At 50.3% G+C, this 19,619-nt stretch overlaps 8 protein-coding genes across 8 annotated transcripts; 3 read left to right on the forward strand and 5 right to left on the reverse strand.

Annotated features, from left to right (window-relative positions):
- Positions 1–1,284: 1,284 nt before the first annotated feature.
- Z518_05402 (uncharacterized protein) lies at positions 1,285–1,608 on the forward strand (the record flags this gene model as incomplete). The annotated part of the gene is made up of 2 exons (XM_013416214.1): positions 1,285–1,372; positions 1,421–1,608. 2 exons carry the CDS (start codon positions 1,285–1,287, stop codon positions 1,606–1,608), a joined length of 276 nt encoding a protein of 91 aa, XP_013271668.1.
- A 152-nt stretch (positions 1,609–1,760) lies between these two features.
- Positions 1,761–3,389, forward strand: Z518_05403 (uncharacterized protein; the record flags this gene model as incomplete). Its single annotated transcript, XM_013416215.1, has 1 exon — positions 1,761–3,389. One exon carries the CDS (start codon positions 1,761–1,763, stop codon positions 3,387–3,389), a length of 1,629 nt encoding a protein of 542 aa, XP_013271669.1.
- A 4,124-nt stretch (positions 3,390–7,513) lies between these two features.
- Positions 7,514–8,462, reverse strand: Z518_05404 (uncharacterized protein; the record flags this gene model as incomplete). Its single annotated transcript, XM_013416216.1, has 3 exons — positions 7,514–7,811; positions 7,933–8,066; positions 8,130–8,462. The coding sequence occupies 3 exons, from the start codon at positions 8,460–8,462 to the stop codon at positions 7,514–7,516; spliced, it is 765 nt and encodes a 254-aa protein (XP_013271670.1).
- Positions 8,463–9,283: 821 nt separating this feature from the next.
- Z518_05405 (uncharacterized protein) lies at positions 9,284–11,301 on the reverse strand (the record flags this gene model as incomplete). Its single annotated transcript, XM_013416217.1, has 2 exons — positions 9,284–10,911; positions 10,971–11,301. 2 exons carry the CDS (start codon positions 11,299–11,301, stop codon positions 9,284–9,286), a joined length of 1,959 nt encoding a protein of 652 aa, XP_013271671.1.
- A 981-nt stretch (positions 11,302–12,282) lies between these two features.
- Positions 12,283–12,678, reverse strand: Z518_05406 (60S ribosomal protein L37a; the record flags this gene model as incomplete). Its single annotated transcript, XM_013416218.1, has 3 exons — positions 12,283–12,346; positions 12,411–12,606; positions 12,660–12,678. 3 exons carry the CDS (start codon positions 12,676–12,678, stop codon positions 12,283–12,285), a joined length of 279 nt encoding a protein of 92 aa, XP_013271672.1.
- Positions 12,679–13,791: 1,113 nt separating this feature from the next.
- Positions 13,792–15,096, forward strand: Z518_05407 (uncharacterized protein; the record flags this gene model as incomplete). The annotated part of the gene is made up of 1 exon (XM_013416219.1): positions 13,792–15,096. One exon carries the CDS (start codon positions 13,792–13,794, stop codon positions 15,094–15,096), a length of 1,305 nt encoding a protein of 434 aa, XP_013271673.1.
- Positions 15,097–15,625: 529 nt separating this feature from the next.
- Positions 15,626–17,089, reverse strand: Z518_05408 (uncharacterized protein; the record flags this gene model as incomplete). The annotated part of the gene is made up of 2 exons (XM_013416220.1): positions 15,626–16,583; positions 16,638–17,089. The coding sequence occupies 2 exons, from the start codon at positions 17,087–17,089 to the stop codon at positions 15,626–15,628; spliced, it is 1,410 nt and encodes a 469-aa protein (XP_013271674.1).
- Positions 17,090–17,362: 273 nt separating this feature from the next.
- On the reverse strand, positions 17,363–19,445 carry Z518_05409 (uncharacterized protein; the record flags this gene model as incomplete). Its single annotated transcript, XM_013416221.1, has 3 exons — positions 17,363–18,879; positions 18,929–19,024; positions 19,100–19,445. The coding sequence occupies 3 exons, from the start codon at positions 19,443–19,445 to the stop codon at positions 17,363–17,365; spliced, it is 1,959 nt and encodes a 652-aa protein (XP_013271675.1).
- Positions 19,446–19,619: the final 174 nt, after the last annotated feature.

Raw genomic sequence — 19,619 nt, forward strand, 5'->3', positions numbered from 1 at the left:
TCTTACTTCATTTTCATGTTCTTCAGAAAAATCATAGTCCACGTTTGAACCGTGGACTTTTGAACAGGCGTGGTTCGAAGGCGGGATGAGAAAACTATCCCTATATTATACGTCAGCTTGTGCTACATCAAATCTAGTACCTTTTGGCCGCACTCCACGTGGTAAGGGAACCCCTGGAAGGCCACCCATTGTGAACTATAAAGCGTCTCGGCGGGTCGTTCCATGAAATGGAGGCCATAGGCGAAGGGCCAATATGTTGACAGCAAGAAGCAGACAACGCGACGTGGCGAACGTCAAATGGCAAGGGCATTGGTGATCCTGGGGGCATTCGAAGGGGGGCAAACAATAGAAATGAAACCACCAAGGGGAAGTCAAAATTGTGTGGGTGTGGTCGGTATTTGGGAGACAAACTAGAGAAGGGCTTTGGACATCAGGCCCTGGCACCCTCGTGACAGTGTCTCCTTATCCGCCAGATCCAGGCAAGTCAGTCAGTTGTTGCCCTTTGAATATGGCCATGGGGGAGAAGACGGCTGGCGCGTCAGCCCCCCTTACGGAAGTGAAAGATCGCAAGGTGATGAAATTCCGCGAGGTGGCTGCCGAAACCCACCGTGGGTGGGGGTGGGAAAAAGCAGGCGGGCCGATCCCTAACAAGCTTAGCTGGCGCGGTAAGACTTAGAGTTCAAACACGGGACGGGCCCCTAGACCTAACGAATTGGAGGACTCCACCCTTAGCCTCCGAAGGAGCCTGAGGGACCGATCCTCTACAACAATGCCGCTGTCAGACACAGCTTATTTCACCTATTGGTACGCCATCTTCGTTGCTTCCCAGGGAGGAACTCAAACTCCCCAGCTGGACCACCATCCTGCACCTCATCACCAACTCAAGACTAAGGTCTCCCTTCTCCAACATGGCTTTTCCCGGCACAATTCACCCTGTAGGCTCTATCTACTGCTGTCTGTCTGTGCAAGCATGTGCCGACCCTATATCGTTGGCGCGAAGCCCACCTACCCTCGAGCCCTTGCTGCATGACAACCTATGAGCTACTGCATTCTCTAAAGCGCTCAAACTTGCTTCATGAAGCCTATCGCTTGACCGAGCAATGGAGTTTCTTGCACCCCGTCCGTCCGTGCTCCTTTTGACGGGGTGCTCATATGATCCTCGGCGCCGGGTAACCCAGGCATGCGGCTCCTAATCTCCAGACGATTTAGAAATATCACTCGTCTCCTAGCCAATGGCCCCAACTGGTCACAATTTCGATGCCTTCCTCGTCCGCATGTTCTCACATGGCTTCATTCGACCCCGCTGAAAAGATAGGCTTTGGATGGAAAAGGTACAATGACGGGTCTGTCAGGAAGCTTGTCGTCCATGAAGGTGAGCTCTGCAAAAACAAAGCCGGTGCACACTGCTGAACTTGGCCAGGGCGATACTGCCTTGAAGACGAAGAGACGAGGAAGCTAAAGCCCATCCCTAACGCTGTCCCTCCCCGCCGTGATGAGTACGGTGTTGACACCTCGAATTCTTTCGTGGTACCCTGGCTTATGATAGTCTCAGAACCGTCCCGAGATCTGAAGAAAGGGAAGCAAATCAGCGTCCAGGGCATCTCCTGAGGCGTGACAGCGAAGCTTTGCAGAGGGGACGACAGAGTGACCTAAGAGCACATCCAGCAACATCTGGCAATGTGTCCTCACGGTATAGATATTTCACTTTTCACCAAGATCGTTTCGCTTGTCAAGAGCCGTTTATGCTGTGAGCCTTCTTTATGTGCCTGGATCTGACCACTGTGCTCAGAGACGATGCCCGGCCACGAGATGATTTTCCATCACCGCCCGAAAACCGAGGATTCGAATTGGTCCAAAGTCATCAAGGGCCCCGTACAACTCGTCACGCTTCCGGCGCAAATGTCGGGGAAGTCGGTGGTCATGTTCCGTTTCGCCTAAGACCGTTGTCCGAAGCACCACAGGACAGGCCTACCATCTCACAGGCTCTTTCAGATCGTAATACACCTCGCATTGTGCTAGATTTCATCGATATTCCAATCGGAGAGTTTACGCAGTGCAATCAGTTTATAAATCGCAATCAGCGCATCCTCTCAGCAAATGATCAAGATTTTCGAGATGTTGCTGTGCTGGCAATGGAGAATGAAAACGGTGACCTTTTGCAACGGTGTCTTCAGCGTTGGGCCATTGTCAAGGAATGCAGAGACTTAACAGTTGAGGCGCGGGAAGACTTTCTTGAGACGCTTAAGCGCAAGGCCACACGAAGCCTACAAGCCCTTTATCGTGCTTGTGACAGGCTTTTGGAAGATGTGAGACGACATGTGCAAGAAAAATCTCGTCCTCCGCCAACGTTTGGGAGCCCAATATCACGCAACTCTGTAGGAGGCAGTTCAATATCAGCCGGCCCAATATCAGGTAGTCAAAATTTCCGTCCCGACAATATTTACGCTTCGCCAGTTGCATCCCGGTATCTCAACTATACAGGGTATCACCATCAACCGCTTGGGACGACTGCCAGTTACGGCTTGATGTCGTCGTCACCTCCTGCAGGATCACAAGCAATCGGCGTCTCGTATTCGATGTCTGCGACTAAGGATTCATCACTTCCATCCACCTTTCTTGGCTCATCATTCTCAACGAAGCCAGGGTTGGGCAAAGACGATGAAGATGCGCAAATACGCGACTCAGATTTCCCATCCAAGTCGCCAAGGGGTGGTGACGGAAGAGGGCAACCTATGTCGCGCTTGTCCGGGAGTTCGTATTACGATCATGAGTACAAACACAAATTGCCTACAGCTGGAGGTATTGACAATGTCGATTTTCGAGGTGAGGAGCAGTTGAGTCTAGGTATTTCGGAACGTCTGGATCCCCGCTACGTCTTGCGTCACGACGCCGCAACCTTTTTCTGCAAAGGAAGAGTGTTCTCCATGATGTTTCACGAACCATATGGCCTCAAACGCGGAAAGTCAAATTCGAGCTCCAGGGATCCCAACGTAAGTATGGGACCGAAAGGGGTCCAGATTTACAGTCACATCAGAAGAATGGCTGTCATCAGGCAGCGGCATGGCTATTGTGTTTGTGTGCCAATTAGTTCCTATAGCGGGCGTGGAGTAACCAAGAACATGGATTCAAAGGATGCACAAGCCCATGCCATCATCTATCCAAGTTCACGGCCCAAGCCGCCCAGACCACTCGAAGACGAGCCCGATTTCAAAAAGAGAGCCATTGCCGTTAACATGAATGAAGGTCACTCTTTGGGTACCACCAGCCGAATACATTTCGGAAAATCTTACACCATCGAGTGGAATATTAAAGTCATGGATGTCGGAATGATCGCCGATAATTCCATGCCCGAATTTGAAGAATACTGGAAACAAGAGCTTCTCCATTGAAAATGGCTTGCGTTCCGACAGCCTTAATAACGTTATGCGTACAGACGAGAAGCCACCATGCAAATGGTTGCAGCCATGTCTGTTTACGCTTATATGATGCACATTACATATACGTCAAGCAAATGTCCGAGTGGTGTTGGCTGGAGAAATTATCAACATCACACTCAACGTGCCTGCATTTCTCTCAAATTTTTATTCTCACGACAATTCCGCATCTTCCTATTCGTCATGTTTTGGGGTTTAGGAAAGTTATGATTGAAATTGAATGATTGCATTGAAGCAGTTTGATTATCTGGAGCAACTTCGCTATCATCGTCCACGTTTGGAAATTCCCGACAAACTCCTTTCCTCCTCAGCCTCGCTGGTACCGATTGGTGGAGTGGAAAGTTGCGGTGAACGAGTACCCAACTAAATTCTTCCCCACCTCTCAAGTCGCAACGGTACGTGACGGGCCGCTGTTTCCGTTACGACAAGTCTCTCTGTCTAATTTGGGTACATGGAAATATTTCCTGTATCCTGCGCCAATTGGAGGAGGAGACTTCAGAGAATTTTTCTTGGTCTGGACTATTATGGCACCAAACTAGGGTATCTGGTTTTTCACTGGTTTCGGGATCTCCTTTGCATTCTCTTCTTCTATGTCTCGACGTATTACGATCATACATGTACGGTATACGTTGATACAATGAGTCAAACGGCCGATTTTACGACTGGCAATGAGAGCCAACAATACGACAGGTTGACATTTCCCAACTTTCCCATTTTCACGAATGATGCATTCCATTTCCTGAGTCATCTATTCTCCTAGACCATTCTCTTTTTTCTTTTCCCTTTTGCCACCACAAAAGCAATTCCATCTTTCATCCCACGCTGAAACTTTGATCGAACGAGCATCCCAACTAGTAATCTTGGCTAGAAATGCAATGGAACCTTTGTGTGTTCTAGATGTGTTCAATGATTGGCTGCGGTTGCGTCGCAGCGTACTACCTATAGTAGAGTGAGATAGTACGGAGCAGGCAACCGAAGAGCAGCAACCACCGATACGATTATGATCATGGTTGCCTTCTGAAGCCACCCCCTGATCACCAGACCCTGGTCTTGGGATATTGGCCACCAGCCTCAGGCTGATAGAAACCTTGACTTACACATCATCTACATAGTAGTGTCTTGTGCACTGGCTGCAACGCGGCATTTACTTGTTTGCTTCAGAAGATTCGCGTCTGGACGCGTGGAATGGGAGCCAGCTCCGTACAGGGAAAGGGTATGTGGGATTCCGCGCCAGAACCCATGTCCAGCCCGAGCTGTTTCGGACTCGATCAGACTTTTTGCTTGGTGTTGCGCTACATTGACCTGATTTCGTGTCGCACACTCGAAGTGTCTGACACGACAACTTGCCAGTTTTGCTAGTTGCCCCAGATGCGTGGGCAGTCCGAGTCCGAGATCGAGATCAAGCTGGCTGGCTGGCGCCTGGCAACAACGACAGCCTGATCTGTTGGGCGCTAACCGCTGTGTTCTACAGCGATGTGCTGGTGTGGTTGGGAGAGGAATGCAGTAGCCTGATGTTGATGTTTGATAGACTTGATTCAGAAGGCGACCACGACCACTCCTATGACGTTTGTATTTTGCTCGCAGGCGTTTGCCCTTATGTGTCATGATTCGTGCCTGATTACGCCGCAGGAGGGTAGTGTACAGATCCGACAGACCTGCAAACAGAGTCCTGAATAGGGGGTCCAAATGGGCCGGACTGCCCACCTTAATTTGGGACCGGCCGGATGCGACATGACAGTGCCAAGCAAAAAGTCACGTGATTAGTTAGACATACAGACACAACACACACACAAGAATAATAAATAAATAAAAAGAAGGGGCCCCCTCCTAGAGTTCATCTCTGACGAACTCATAGATGGGGCGCCACAACCAGCGAAAGTTCTTAGTCAAACAAGTTCAACTTGGGGGGAGTTTGAACCCCCATGTATCACCTAGTATGACATCAACAATCACTGGTTGGAGCATTACGTTTACCCATCTAGGGCACCTAGACTCAATGGAGCTAGGCCGGACAACCCTCTTACCTTACCTATGATCGAACACTAGTAAGGCCCCTCAATTCTATCGGTTCGACCAAAACCGGGGGTGCCCAGTTTCGTCCTTGATAGGTCAACCACGACTTGTGTCAATTTCGACGATATTTCTGCGGAAGAAAAGTAAATACCCCAATTTTTGTGAGCGTGGGTCACGGAATTGCGCGGACGCCAAGAGTTATATGCACTAGTCCCAAACTGTCGTAATGCACGCGAAGTCTATCAAGGGACGTTCATGTATTTAAACCATGCTCGTTTCAAAGTTGATTGAAGGCTTTTTGACTTTGGCGGCGCCCTATAGGAAGGGATATTGGTGAGGGTTCGAAAAAACCGGCTCGTGCGGGAAGAGGCAGGAGTTCCTCCCCACCCAGATTTCTCCCACGCAGAGAATTCTGTGTCACCTAAAGGAGTTAGATTGCACCAGCCACATACTTGAAAGCCACAGACTTGGCAGAAGAGCAGCACGGATTTCCCATGCTAAATTACATGTCGACTTCCGGCATCTTGGTGGGACTGTGAGGTTCCCGTACGAGTTTTAGAAGTGACAAGAGACCATGTCAGTGCTACAGTAACGAAATCCTATCGTGCCACGCAGCCGCACTCTGCCGAGAGCAGGCGACAGACGGGCACGCTGGGACAAGTGAGACGGCTGTCGGATGCCAAGTGGCGTAGCGCGTCAGCGCGCTCTTGATGGCGGCCCCGATTTTAGCGTTATTCGCCAACTTGTCGGTAGATGATCTCGGAATGCCGCATTTGGCGGATACCTCGATCAAGGCGTCGAGAGCCGTCACCCAACTTTTTCTTATCAAACTGAGCCTGAGGCTGAAGCGGTAAAGGCACGAGTCCATTTTTGTACGGGATACCGATAACACCCTTAGTACCGTTGGGGTAGGTATGGACGTCTTGAAGGTACTGGATGCCCGGGTTGAGGACATATCTCGGGAAGGCGATGCGAGAGCTTCGAGATATGCGTTTCTGATCTCATTCTGCAACCTAGAAGGCATCAACCGTACGACCTCCGCAATTTCCAGATGGGCCATTTTTTGCTTCCTGCTTGGAGAATTTTGAAGTGTGCACAGTGTGTAAAAGGTTGGTGACACTCTGTAGGGCTGTACCTATTGTTGTCACGGAGTAAGGTAGCTATACTAGGCAGTCAGGCATCAACAGGACGATCCACCTGTAGACCCGGGGATCTTATCAAACTTACCAACCTTAACACTACATGAACTGTCTAAGGCAGGCGGTCCAATTTGAGGCCTCTGGACTAGACCGACCGCCTAACACGAACACCACCTGCAAACAAGTATTACCATCTCTACCAAGGCGATATCAAATTCGTGACCAGCCAAGCGCAACACCAATGCCAGCGCCATTATCACCATGCCGTATCCATAACTCCTCAACCCAAAGACGGCTTGTGCGAGGTACATACAACCTTGTTATTGTCATGTTCTGCTGTCAAATCATTTCCCACCTCTTTTTTGGGGGTTTGGGGAGGGAAGAGCGAATTTCGTGTACGGCGCTTGCTTTCTCCAATTCGGTGAGTTCTGATGTTTGAATTTGCGAGAAATTTCGGTTCTCCTACTGCCTGCGTATAGTTCCAAAGCACGTTACGTTGCACCGCATGGCAGGAAACGAAGCGGCCAAATTTAAGACAGAGAACTGGGATGACGTGGTTGACCGGTCGGCGCCTGGGAATGCATACAATGCAAATCAAAAAATAGTGGAGGATAACTTGTGTTATTTTCCAGCCATTTCCCGTTGGACGCCATCCAAGCAAGGTATTGATGATGAATTATCTCCCCAGAGCAGACCATGCCAGGGTATCATATTTGAACTAGTTGGAATGTGGATGTTGAGTTTTGTTGCTGTTCGACAGGCGGTGGTTAAATGTCCAATGTAGGGTGGTTGCCCAAAATGAATGCTGCAGCTGAATTGAAAAGTGCTTTGTACCAAGCCTTTGTACAAGGTACAAAGTCCCGCGTCAGTTGATGTTTGGGAGGATTACTCATGGCCATCCCATTCAGGGTTCTAATAGGATGGGAACTATAGCATCTCATCCTTCAACTCCCCTTGCACACTTCCCTCACCGCTGGCTCCACCGCTTAACTCTCTCACCTCGGCGGTCTCCCAGCAGAGACTAGTCAGATCAAGCATCCAACGGTGGTACTGTTCTTCAAGAAACTCGATGGTTAGTGGTTTGGGCCAAGACTTGAACGTGTGGTCGGATGTAGAGTCCTTGAGAATCTTCTCATAGGACTTGAAATTGACACGGTGGTGAGAGATGTGGTGCCAGGTATCATCCATGTCGATATGGAGTTGAGAGCCGGAGAAGAGCTCGAATCTTGATGAATGTCAGAATTGATAGGTCATATGTGGAGGGGACGTAAGCCACGGTGGCAGGATAAGACCAGTTGACATGCCAGAATAGTTTGGTGTGACATGCAGTCAGTAGTTGAACTCACCCAATGTAGACCCCATTTGCACTGCCCAGGCTGATGATCCTCGCACCAGGCGAGGTCTTAATCAAATGGTAGATCTCGCAGTAAGGAATCAAATCTTGGTGCTGGGGAGACTGGGGAAAGAAGGGAAATTTCAGCTGTATGATTGGTCAGTCTGCTGTCAACCTGCCGGGCATGTTGCGGTGAGTTGGGATACGTACAAAGTGCAGATCTCTTGCTTTGTTCTCTTCATACTTGACCTCCCAGAAATGCCGCAAGACAATCTGATCAGTACGTGAGAGATGGCCGATAGCACTTGATGGCAGAACTGTCGCGGGGTTCTGAGTCGGGGGACGGTTGGCAAAGTCGAAGCTAGAGCTGGTATTTGCCGACACCGGTCTGGAGTGGGAATCATGATGAGACCCTGCAGTTCCATTGGGCAACATCGGGGCGTGAGAGAGAGGCGGTGTATATGAAGTTGGAGGAGACTGGGGTGCCTGAGAATTGTGAGTGCTTGATCGAGAGAACCTTCGCATGCTGAAGAGAGGGGGCATATTAAGAAGAAGGGAGAAGAAGAAGACGTCGAAGGAAAAGCGAATGAAGGAAAAACAGAATGGAGGGCAAGTGAAGAATAAAAAATGATGGAGGTTGGCAGAATTAAAGAGCGTCGTAAGATTCATGTCTATACAAAGGCATCACTCAACTCCTCTTCCGGCCAAGCGCCGGAGTGCTCAATGTCCGATCGGAATAGCTGCCCAATCCGAAAACTTATTGAGCATTCAAAGTCCGTTCATCTTTGACATCAAACGACCCGTCCCTCTCTGCAATTCTCCAGAGCTGCATCAATTGTGATGTGTCAGTTCTGGGAACAATCTAGCCATCCACGTCATTGAGAAGAGCCATGTCCGAGCAGGAAAGAAGGAAGTCAATCTGGCCATGCAGTAAAAAGGTGAATTGATCCCCCCTCTTAATCCATGAATGTAACTCACTCCTTCTACTGAAACTCTGATCTGAGTATCTTTTCAGCTTGCTAGGCCAAAAGTCCGAGACAAAGTCCTCCGTATCCTTGTTCCCTTTCATCATGTTTGTACAATCCTCTTCATCTGACTCGACGGTATACATGATATCCATCCCGTGGTAGTACCGGGACTAGAGCCTCCCTTCGCCATCGCTCGAGCCGAACAGCAAGAAATGCCACACCATAAAATCATGGTTCATGGAGTAAAAGCTGGAGCAGAATCCCGCGATTTCACCACACGGGTGTTTCCCAATCCCATCCATCCCATGTCATAACATCGTGAGCTGGTCGTAAAATGCGGAATCCAATGCGCTTCATGCAATGATTATAATCGTAAAAAGAACGGGCCCCCTCATGTCATCCCTGAGCTTTGAGAGCGTCGACTGCTTTGTTAACCTCGTCCCCCGCAATTTTCTCCCACTTGGCTTTGCCATCAACATCAAGAGCCTCAAAATCACCAATTTTATCGTACAGCATTCGGGAAATGTCACGGTTGATGGTGGTGTATTCGTCTTTTGTAATGGTCTGATCGTTATAATGTGGTTTGAGAGCGGTGGCGACCAGTTTCTGCACGTCCGCTTTAGCTGTCAAGGACATGCTCGCTCGCGTGGGGGACGTATCCGTGGATCGGGACGGAATAATCGGGGTCGACGCGTGTTCTAGTACTCGTGGAATCCGACTTCGCACTTTGGGTTGTGCCAGGGGGATGGAAGTCGACGGGGTCGTTTTCGATCCCTTGGGTTGATGACCAGAGCCCTCTGACGGTGTGGAGCCACCCGGTTCTGGAGACACGGAGCGCAAAGGGGAGTATTCGGTGGAAGGAAATACAGGTTGAATACTCGAAGATAGGCCAGTCGGGGAGCCTGGCCTCAAAGCTCCTGGAGGTGGTGGAGTGGAAGACATGGCTCGAGGCGAAGAGTGGTTAGAGGGGAGAGGGGATAAAGCTGGCGAGGACGGTCGTGGAGAATTCTGTTCGGCGGCTGGACTGGCTGCCGGACGGGGAGAAGGTCGAGGGAGACTGATACTATGAGTGGTCGTACCAAATTCCTCCACTTCTTGCAGCAAAGACTGCAGAAAACTCGGCGCACCGGGTTCCAGAGTGGGCTGTCGTCGCGGGATGGGGCTGGTCAAGCGTGATGATTGTCGAGGGCGAGCCGCGGCGGCCGAAGATGCACCGGGCTCCGGGGTGGTACGAGGAGAGACACTGGGGCGTCTGCGTTTAATCACTGGAGTTGACTCTGTTCCTCCTTCTGCTGGAGAGGACGTCCTTGATTTTCTCTTTCTCTTGTGAGATGAACTGGGTTCGTTGGATGAAGCTCGCGCTTGTTCAAAGGCGCGCCACGCCATGAGTTCGTCAGCGTCCTCAATCTGAGGGAGAGGCGATCTTATTCTTCGGTTTCTCGGGGTTGAGGCGCCTCGGGCCCTGCTAGGAAGGGCTGGCTCTGTCTCCCTAAAACGATTACCGGCGCCATGGAGTTCGGCCACCTGCATTCGGCGCATCCAGGCGTCATGTGCTTGTCGATTGGCCTGATGGCGTTGTCGATGGCGTCTCAGATATGTGGCCGATGATTCGTCGTCCTCATACGGAAAGTCAAGGTCAAGATTGATGCGTGACCAGACCGACTGCCACACTTGATTCCAGGACGAGTCATGTCCACGCTGTCGACGCTGCTGACCTCGAGTTCGTCTGCGAGATAAACGTCCGGGTCGAGGATTCGCTGGTGGGCGAGGATCAACCTCACGTTGTGCCCTGCAATGATCACAAAACCAATGTCCATATGGCACCTCTTGTAGATCGACACAGTAGGTGTGCCACAGCTTTTGACAGCCGTCACAATACATGAGGACGTCTTCGTTGTCATCTTCGCCGCACACCTGGCAAGGTTGATCCTCATCCTCCTCTTCAGGGATTTCGAGGAACATCGAGGGGTCGAGCTCGGCAACTTGGGTGCGATCTTCGACCGGATAAGAGGAGATCACGTCGCCTATTCTCGGTCAGATCATCTTTTGGACTAGGCTGACACAGAGCATAGTTGTCGCTTACCATTAATACCATGCATAAGTTCGACGAGATGGAAACTGGCGCGACAGATGGGACAGCTGTTGGCACGTTCCACCCATGGTGTCAAGCATTCATTGTGTAGGTAATGACCACAAGGCCGAAGATGCGCGATCAGTTCATTGGGATGCGGGTTTGGGGGTTGTGTGGCATCGCTCGCGTCTTCGGCATCGTTGGTCTTCGAGACGCTGCTGGTACGGGCAGCCGTGGGATCGTTCTCGTGCTGCGGAGACTTGACCAGGGTCGTGGGGAAAGCTGAAACATCACCATTACCACTGCTCAAGTCTCCTAAACAGACGATACAGGTGTCTGACATACAGAGATGCTGTCGTGCAAGTTTGAACGCGATGCAGGTGGTTGAAAATTCATGGGGACAAGATGGTCGTTGGTTGGTGTCGATGTGGAAAGAGTAGAAGGAAGGTAAGTGGAGGCAGCCAGAACTGCGTTTTAAGCGGTCCTCTCAATAGGGCAACTATCCCGATGACGCTGGCCCGCTCACCACGTGACCCTCCAGTGCACCCGGATTTGTCTGGGGCCAGCCAGCATGCAAGGGCGTGACTTTGGGAGAATTGCCGTCCAATGGGGTCAGATGTTCGTCTCTCGATCCATTCGATATCAGCTGGTCGCCTGCTTGTGGCCAGAGAATCTGACAGTGACGATGACCCTAGGCAACAGAAAGGGTGTGTGACCAAAATTTTCCCCCCTTGTGAGTTGTGTTTCAGATCTTATGGTGATAGGCGACGGGACTACTGGGGAATCGAATTTGATGTTTCAAATGGCGGTGAATCTGCAACCGGAGGCTTAGGAGCCATAGGGTAAGATTAGCGACCAAACGACGAAATAAGAAATATCCGCCATGCACCAAAATTTGCCATTGTTGGTTTTGATAGTCAACAGCCGGGTGTCCATGTTGCATTCGGACTGACGGAATTCGAGAAAGAGGGGATAGCAAGTCTAGCAATTTCAAGGCACCCATGCGGAGTCGATAGTGAGGGATCAACAAGCAATCGGCATCGTTTGCTCGCAAAGGAGATATAATCATGAAAAGGAAGGATAGATAAAATCGACCACGGAACGAGATTCGTGCGTGTTTTGGGGGTAGTTCGATCATTCGATTCAGCTCTATCGATTCGTCTCGGCCATGAGGCAAAAGGCAATGACTGCTTTCGACAATGCGGAAGCGGGATGTCCTGCGCAAATGAGACCAGTTTTGATCTGAATCCTGTTTTGCTATTTGAGGAATCATGAAATTCTTTTGTTGATTGAATAAACTCCAGGCCCCATACTAACTGTGCTTTTATACCTCCGCAATTTCTCTCAGTCGTCGAATAGTTGATCTTGCGGCAGCCGCCGCGGGAGTCCTGTTGGACGAGACGGTCAGATCTGCTGCGAATCCCAGAGTATATGCCTGTCTCTTGAACTTACGACACTGTCCAGGCTCCTCCGGCAACCGTCTTCTTGCAACCCTTGCATTTCCAGATGCCGACCGAGTGTCTCTTGACGGTGTTTTTGCCGCAGAAGGTGCAGATGTATCGGGCGTGTTGGGTGATTTCCATCTTCTTGACTTGTTTTCGGAGGGATGCGCCATATCGAGTGCCGTATTTACCGGTCACGCCAACCTCTGCGAGTGGTCAATCCCTGGTTTGGCAGTGGATCGGTCAGGATAGAACTCACTCTTGGTGCGCTTCGTCATTTTGGCGAGTGTCGACGAAGAATTGATGGAAGGCTGTTGTCGTCTGGGCCAAACTGGCGAAATTATCAAATTATCTCGCGAAAGACACAAAAGTGCGGACCACGGGCTTGGCGTTCCCTGGTCACCTGACTCCGATCGCAATCACGTGATATCCAGCCCCGTCGTGGCTGAGTCATTCTCAAACTGACAAGGGAAATCAGCAATGGATGGAAATTAAGATCTCGTCAATCCGACAATCCATCTGGCACAACCTCCGGCCCCATGAGAACAGTCTCATTGAAAATGTTGGCCCTAAACCATTCATAGTAGCTGGCTCTTTTGACTAAGTCAGACCTCACCTTATATCGTTATTGTTCGCATATTATCATCATACCACTGGCGTGCTTGACGGTGGTTTCCCATACACAGCACTCCGTACTTGATTATTTTTCTCGATCTTTCAGTCATTGCCGCTGTTATGCTAATACGGTACCACCGGCGGGATGACTGTGCTCACTCGACTGTCGTACAAAGAGAGTGACATCTGCTACGTACTTTGTCATGGACTATCGATCTTGAGCCTGGAATCTGTCAATTCTTGGCCACTTATTGGGCATCGGACTCCTGAACCACTTGGCGGTGCATACTGCATGCAAAAAAAGGTGATTTGGTACCAAAAATACTCCCAGTACCCGCCCTCAATCCCTCCTTCTTCTCCGCCGCCATGTGTATTCGGCCCATAGCCATTCCTCTACGAGTAGCCGTTCCCCCTAGCCTAACACGCCTGGCCTCCAGCCACCCAGAGCCTCTTTTGACAGTTAGCGAAGCTTAAGGGCCCCAAGAACTGCACGTCTCAGGGCAGCCCCCGTGAGGATTTTGCCCAGGGTCTAGCCTCTCGCGTTTCTAGCGTGCGCACTCTCTCCAGTGCGTGGGTCCCTTTTTTCAGCATTTTACTGTTCAGGATTTCCCCCCCAACTCACCTAAACAATTGCTGACATCTCAGCGCTTTTGATATATCTACTTCTTGTACTTTTCTTCCACTTCTTCATTCTTTTCAATCCCCTATTCTCCTTGTCCATCTCTCTCCCCCCTTCTCCCTGTTTCTTTCCTTTTTTTTCTTTTTCCCGCACAGAAATGGCTACCAAACGACAATACGATCTCATCCTCCTGGGTGCGACTGGCTACACGGGCAAGCTGGTAGCTGAATATATCACGTCCAGCCTGCCGACCAACATCAAATGGGCAGTTGCCGGCCGCAATCCGTCCAAGCTGCAGTCTCTGGTCAATGAATTGAAGTCCCTCAACTCGACACGCAGCACTCCCGACATCATCACCATCGCCAGTCTCACCGCCCCTGAATTGAGTACCCTCGCCAAGAAAACCAAAGTCCTCCTCAACACCGTGGGACCGTACCATTTGTATTCCACCCCGGTCGTCGAGGCATGTGCTCAATCTGGGACCCATTATCTAGATGTCACCGGCGAGACTCCTTGGGTCAGAGATATTATTGTCAAATATGAGGACACCGCGAAGAAGACTGGTGCCGTTTTGATCCCGGAGGTCGGCGTTGAATCCGCTCCCTCGGATCTGGTCGCCTATATCGCAACTCGCCTGATCCGCAAGGTCTGGGATTGCGGTGTCATGGATGTCGTCGCCTCTGTCCACGAGCTCAAGTCCTCCGGCCCCAGTGGAGGCACCATTGCCACCGGCCTGGGCCTCATGGATCACTACCCAGCCCAAGTGATGGCCCAATGCATGAACGACCCCTTTGTGCTCTCCCCATCCCACCTTCGCCCATTTACCAAGGAGAACATCTACCCCCGCAATCCAGAGCCCAACACATACATGCGCACTGGGCTGCAGAAATCCACCGGTGTCTGGTCCTATCCTCGTCTGGGCCACCTCACCACCTCGGTCGCCGCCAAACCCAACCAAGCCATCGTTCAACGATCGGCGGGTCTGACACCTTACTTCTACGGCTTTAATTTCACCTACGAGGAGTACATGGCCGTCAGCAGCCCTCTCGCCGGCATGTTGATCCACCTGGCCCTGAGCCTCTTCACCTTGTTCATCGCCTTCCCACCGACCCGTGCCATTATGAAGATGTTCGCCAAGTACAAGCCCGGTACCGGCCCCAGCAAAGAATCGACCAAGGGTGACGTCCTGGAGCTTCGTGCCATCGCCGTCGCCGAACAACTCTCCAAAACTCCGCGCAAGGCCTTCGCCACCTTCCGCTACGAGGGCAGCATGTACCTGCTCTCCGCCCTCCTCTTGGCCGAGGCGGCCATGGTTCTTTTGACCAAGGAGGAGGACGTCAAGAACGACCATGGCTCTGGATTTTTGACCCCCTCGTGTCTGGGTGACGAGTACCTCGAGAGATTGGGTAAGGCTGGCGTCAAGACCGGAGTTCAGCAGATTGGCGATATTGGCAGCAAGTAATCGTGAAGCTAGATATCTGCCGAGCTTGGAAACAGTGGTGGTTCTCTTTTTCTGAGATTTGGGATCAATTCTAATTGGAGTGAGAAAGTCGCTGCTGGAGAAAGCGATCTGCATCGCCATTAGACACGAGCAGAAAGCAGGAAGGATGATGGGAAGTGGTGTCGGGGTAATTGATGTGATGTGTACTGTGTACAAGGCTGATGATGAGGTGTTTCGGGTCTGGTCTAGGCATGACAGGGGGGTTTTTTTTTTTTGTAGATTCCAAACTTCAAACATTCAAAAAGATCTCAAGTGCCTTGAATTAATTAAATTTGGAATCATACAGAATAAGTTCCGATAACAAGACGACGTGGAAATCCCTCCTTGTATGGTAGAGGGCCAAATCCGTGCTTTTTCAATCCGCCATATCCACGCCGAGGATGCCATATGCATCGCGGAATTGCCAGTGTTGAGAAGAATATATCTAGCAAGTTGCTCAATTGTAGCCCTAGTTGCAGGTTTTCCAATCATCCTGACCATATTGATTTCCTCAAATATAACTAACCTTGACCCCCATTCCCACGGTTCCCTTGATTTTCTCCCAGCTCTTGTTCAACATCTTCTTCGTCTTCTCTCTTACTTGTCTTTGGCTGAATGCCATTACAAACATCAACACGAAAAGCAAGAACCTCAAGAATGTGGTAGGATTCTTGGAAACCGTACTGGCCAAATTGTGGGCCAAGTTCGAGAGCGCCAGGAATAACTGCCGGGCTTGCGCGAGCATGGTGTTTTGATTCGAGGCCTTCGGTCTGCGAGTGGGACGTCTTGGCGTTTGTGCGGGAGGAGAGAGTTGATGTCGGCCCGCCTCGGCCGGCCGAGGAGGAGAGCGCGGTGTTGCAGATGAAGGAACTGGCTGAGGAGGAACTCTAGTGAAGGGAGCATCGTTCGAACTCTTCGTGGACGTGCCATTTTCGGGTTTGAACGGAGCTCGGCCGCCACTCGGATGTTCTTTTTCGATGCCATAGTCGACCTCGCTGCTTGTTCTCTGATGTTTCGAAGCACCTCTTGACTGAGATGGAGGCTCAAGGGAAGCCCCCGGACCGACCACCGATTCCTGTGACTGCTGCATTTCTTCTGCACACACATCCTCATTTGCATATCCGAGTTTTTCTTGCTCGGTCGCTTCTTGAAGCTCTTGGAGAGTCTGCATAAACGCCTCGCGACGTTCCTCGTCTAGGATGTCACTATTAGAGATGAAACTTTTCGCGTAATCCCATTCATCATTGCGGGGGAGGACATGGAGGGTAAAGAGTTCGAGTATCTTAATTCGGGAGGTTAGATCCTTTGGTGTATTTGTTCCGTTCAAACCAGGTTGTCGGCCATTGCTAAGGGCAGTGTTGAGCTGGGTCGAGAGGTCGAGCTCAGGATATGAAGATGATGAAAGGTAGGTTTCCAGCCGCGTTTGGTTGCGTTTTTGGTCAGGGGCTTGCCCAAGGAGTATATTGGACCTTTACATGTTAGTGTCAAGGGGGCGAATTTGGAGGGTGAGAGGGAGTTTGTACAAATTATAGACGACCTCCGCGTCTACCGAGCCTTCGCGGCCCTGATAGCCATCCTTGACCACCTGCTCCCAAATATCACCATTTTGAACCTTTCGAACGATATCCCTGTATTCTCTCTGCCCGAATAACTTCTTTCCTTCTTCAGATCCAACGTCTACGATGGAGTTCAATACAGTGACGTACAAGCTCCAAATCTTGATGCGCTGACTAGTTGTCGCAGTGGCGATCGGTGCTTGGGCAGGACTATCATCTGGTCGAGTCTTCTCTGGGGGAGTGACAACTGGCTGTAATGCTTCGTACGCCTCTACCAATCTTCGAGTAAGAAATAATTGCGAGGCATGCTTGTAGATTTTGGAGATCTCGGATGACGTTCTCTTGTTCGATTGAGTGAGGGAGGCGTGAGTCGAGGAGAGATGCTGCGAGCTGGACTGAGAATCTGAGCCTACAGACATATCTCTGACCGAGAGAAAAGGAACCAGGAAGTTTGATGTAGGTGTGAGAAAGCGAAAGCAGTGGATATCAAAATCCCATTTCTGGGAAAGCAAAAGTCTGGGGTTGAAGTCGGCTTGTCACGCTTGAACCTCGGCAGGATTTTAAATTACAAGATTCTGCTCTTCTTGACTTATCAACTTCTCCCGATTTTCCGACCACCCGCCCTCAAGAGAACCCCATTGCCAGTGTCCTAACTTTACAGTACCGAAGACGATGGATCACACATCTCAACGCTACATCAAATCCAGAATACCTTCCTGAGATGCGTTGACTTGTAACTTGTTACTGATCAGTTTCCAGAACTCAGCATCCTCCTCCCATCGAGGGATCAGCTGGCCCTCTCGCACCAGTTCCGCAATTCTCTCTCGTTCCCCGATTTCCTTCTTCCCGGGTTCTGGAGGATCATCTTCGAGCATGTCGAATATGTTTGATTTCTGGGACATTGACTTCAGATCCTCTGGCTCAGTTATTCGTCCTTGAAACCCCCGTCGGCCTTTTTTCGTAGTGGGAGGTGCCAGACTAGTTGTTTCTTCAGGTATGACATTCACTGATTTGGGACCGCTGCCACTTTCAATGTTTGCCTTGTCTTGAACCCTGCTTTCTGGACTCGTCAAAATCGACTTTACCACAGTCACAGGTGCTTTGATCGCTTCAACCAGGCTATCCGTGAATCCTTGCTGCTGACCTTTCTCTAGCGAGGCGGTTGCGGCGGTCGCCTCCTGTTCACCTTCTTCAGCTACCGATGTCGAATTACCAGTGGGGCTCGGAGAAGCAGGTCCTCCCAATAGCTTGACATCTATGCGCTCTCTTTTCAGCTTTGCGGAGAGTTTGAGGCCAATTTTTGCCGTCACAAAACTATCGAATCCCGCCTCATGATAATTTGGAGCATAGAGATATCGATCAAAATTGATGGGGAGATGGATTTTCGGCATTCCCTCTGAATAGAGGTCAATTTCGACCTGTCGGAGCGAAGTATCATTCCGGCCCTTACTTTCAAGGCCAGCGATGTATTTGGTGTCCAGAATGATAGGAAATAACTCGTGCAGCCTTGTGCGGAAGTCTTCAAGTCGGTCCGGAAGATCACCGAAGAAACATCGGTACAGATTCATGACATCCGTCATACAGTTGTGGCCCACGAGAGCCCGGGTCTGGCTCCTGAGTCTTGTCTGTAACTGGTCGAGAAAGTTCTGGATGTCCTTTGGGGCTTTTCCTTCAGGAAAACCTGCTCGGACATAATAATGCGGCATGGTGGAAATATCACCACCGATGATAGCTTCAACTATCCACCGAAATCCGACGGCTTTCCCAACCTCGCGTTCCAGCATTTGTTCTTGTATTTCCTTTTGGTTTGCTTGCTGCTCTACCGTGGGGCTCGTGATTTGAACAAAATGACCCATGCCTTGTGTCCTGAGGCTAGGATATTCATTCCTCACGATTTGGTGTATCAGACGAACCTGATATCGATTCAGGGCAGAGGGGATTGGGTCATTAGCATCTTCTGCTGGTATATTGATATATGTCTCTTGCTGATCTTTTGGCAATTCCTGCCATTGCTTGATTGACTGTTTGATATGGTCCACTAGAACAGAGTCCTCCTCTTTCAAGATCATATCTGGAATATTCGCTCGTGCCTGCTGGGCCTCGATCAAATTTTTCCGTATCTGGTCTTGCTCTTGCCGTGATAGGTAATGCACACCCTGCAATAGCGGACGGTCAATACTGAAGCCATTGCGCATCAAAAAAGAAATTGCTGCGAGTGTCAGTTCTGAAAATGTTAACAGATCAGGTGGCAGCCCCACCGCCACTATTGTACGACCACACTCGTTGAAACGCTGACTCCTTTATTGCCGGTAAAGGACAGAGATTAAAATTGTAAGGCCGAGCAATATAGCGTGCTTTTACTGTCAGCCTGGGAAAACAGCCACACAGAACCTGGACATGACAATGACGAGTCCTCGCGCATGACATACCGTTTTCGACATCCTCGGTGACAATGGTCAAACCCACTTGTAAGATTTGATAGATTTGTGCAGCTGATCTCAAGTCTTGATATAATTCTTGCAGGGTAAACTTTTCAGACCTGCCACCGAGCTGCTTGGGCGCGACACCTGAGAACTCAAGATCGAAGGCAATGAAGCGACTGTCTGCGACATTCTGGATAATCTTGATAAGTTCTTGAGGAAAGGTAGCATTTGACACGTCCATGGCGCAGGGGAAGGTTGGTAGCTTGGGCGCGAAAACGGCCCCGAATGAGTTGAAAGGGAGACGTAATAGTTTGCTTGGGAGATCAAACAGACGGCGAAGGATAGTCGGCATCAGACCGTAAAATGGCTGACTGCGTGAACAATTGAATGTCCATGCGGGTGATGAAGGCCAAAAGGGAATTGTGAGAAGTTAGAATTGATCATGAGGCTGAACGGTCGAACGCGACACCATGGCGGCCCTTAAAATACTCCTCACACATCAGTTGCCTTGTGGTAGTTACTATTC

Source organism: Rhinocladiella mackenziei, assembly GCF_000835555.1.
Source record: "Rhinocladiella mackenziei CBS 650.93 unplaced genomic scaffold supercont1.4, whole genome shotgun sequence".
Classification (NCBI taxonomy): Eukaryota; Fungi; Ascomycota; class Eurotiomycetes; order Chaetothyriales; family Herpotrichiellaceae; genus Rhinocladiella; species Rhinocladiella mackenziei.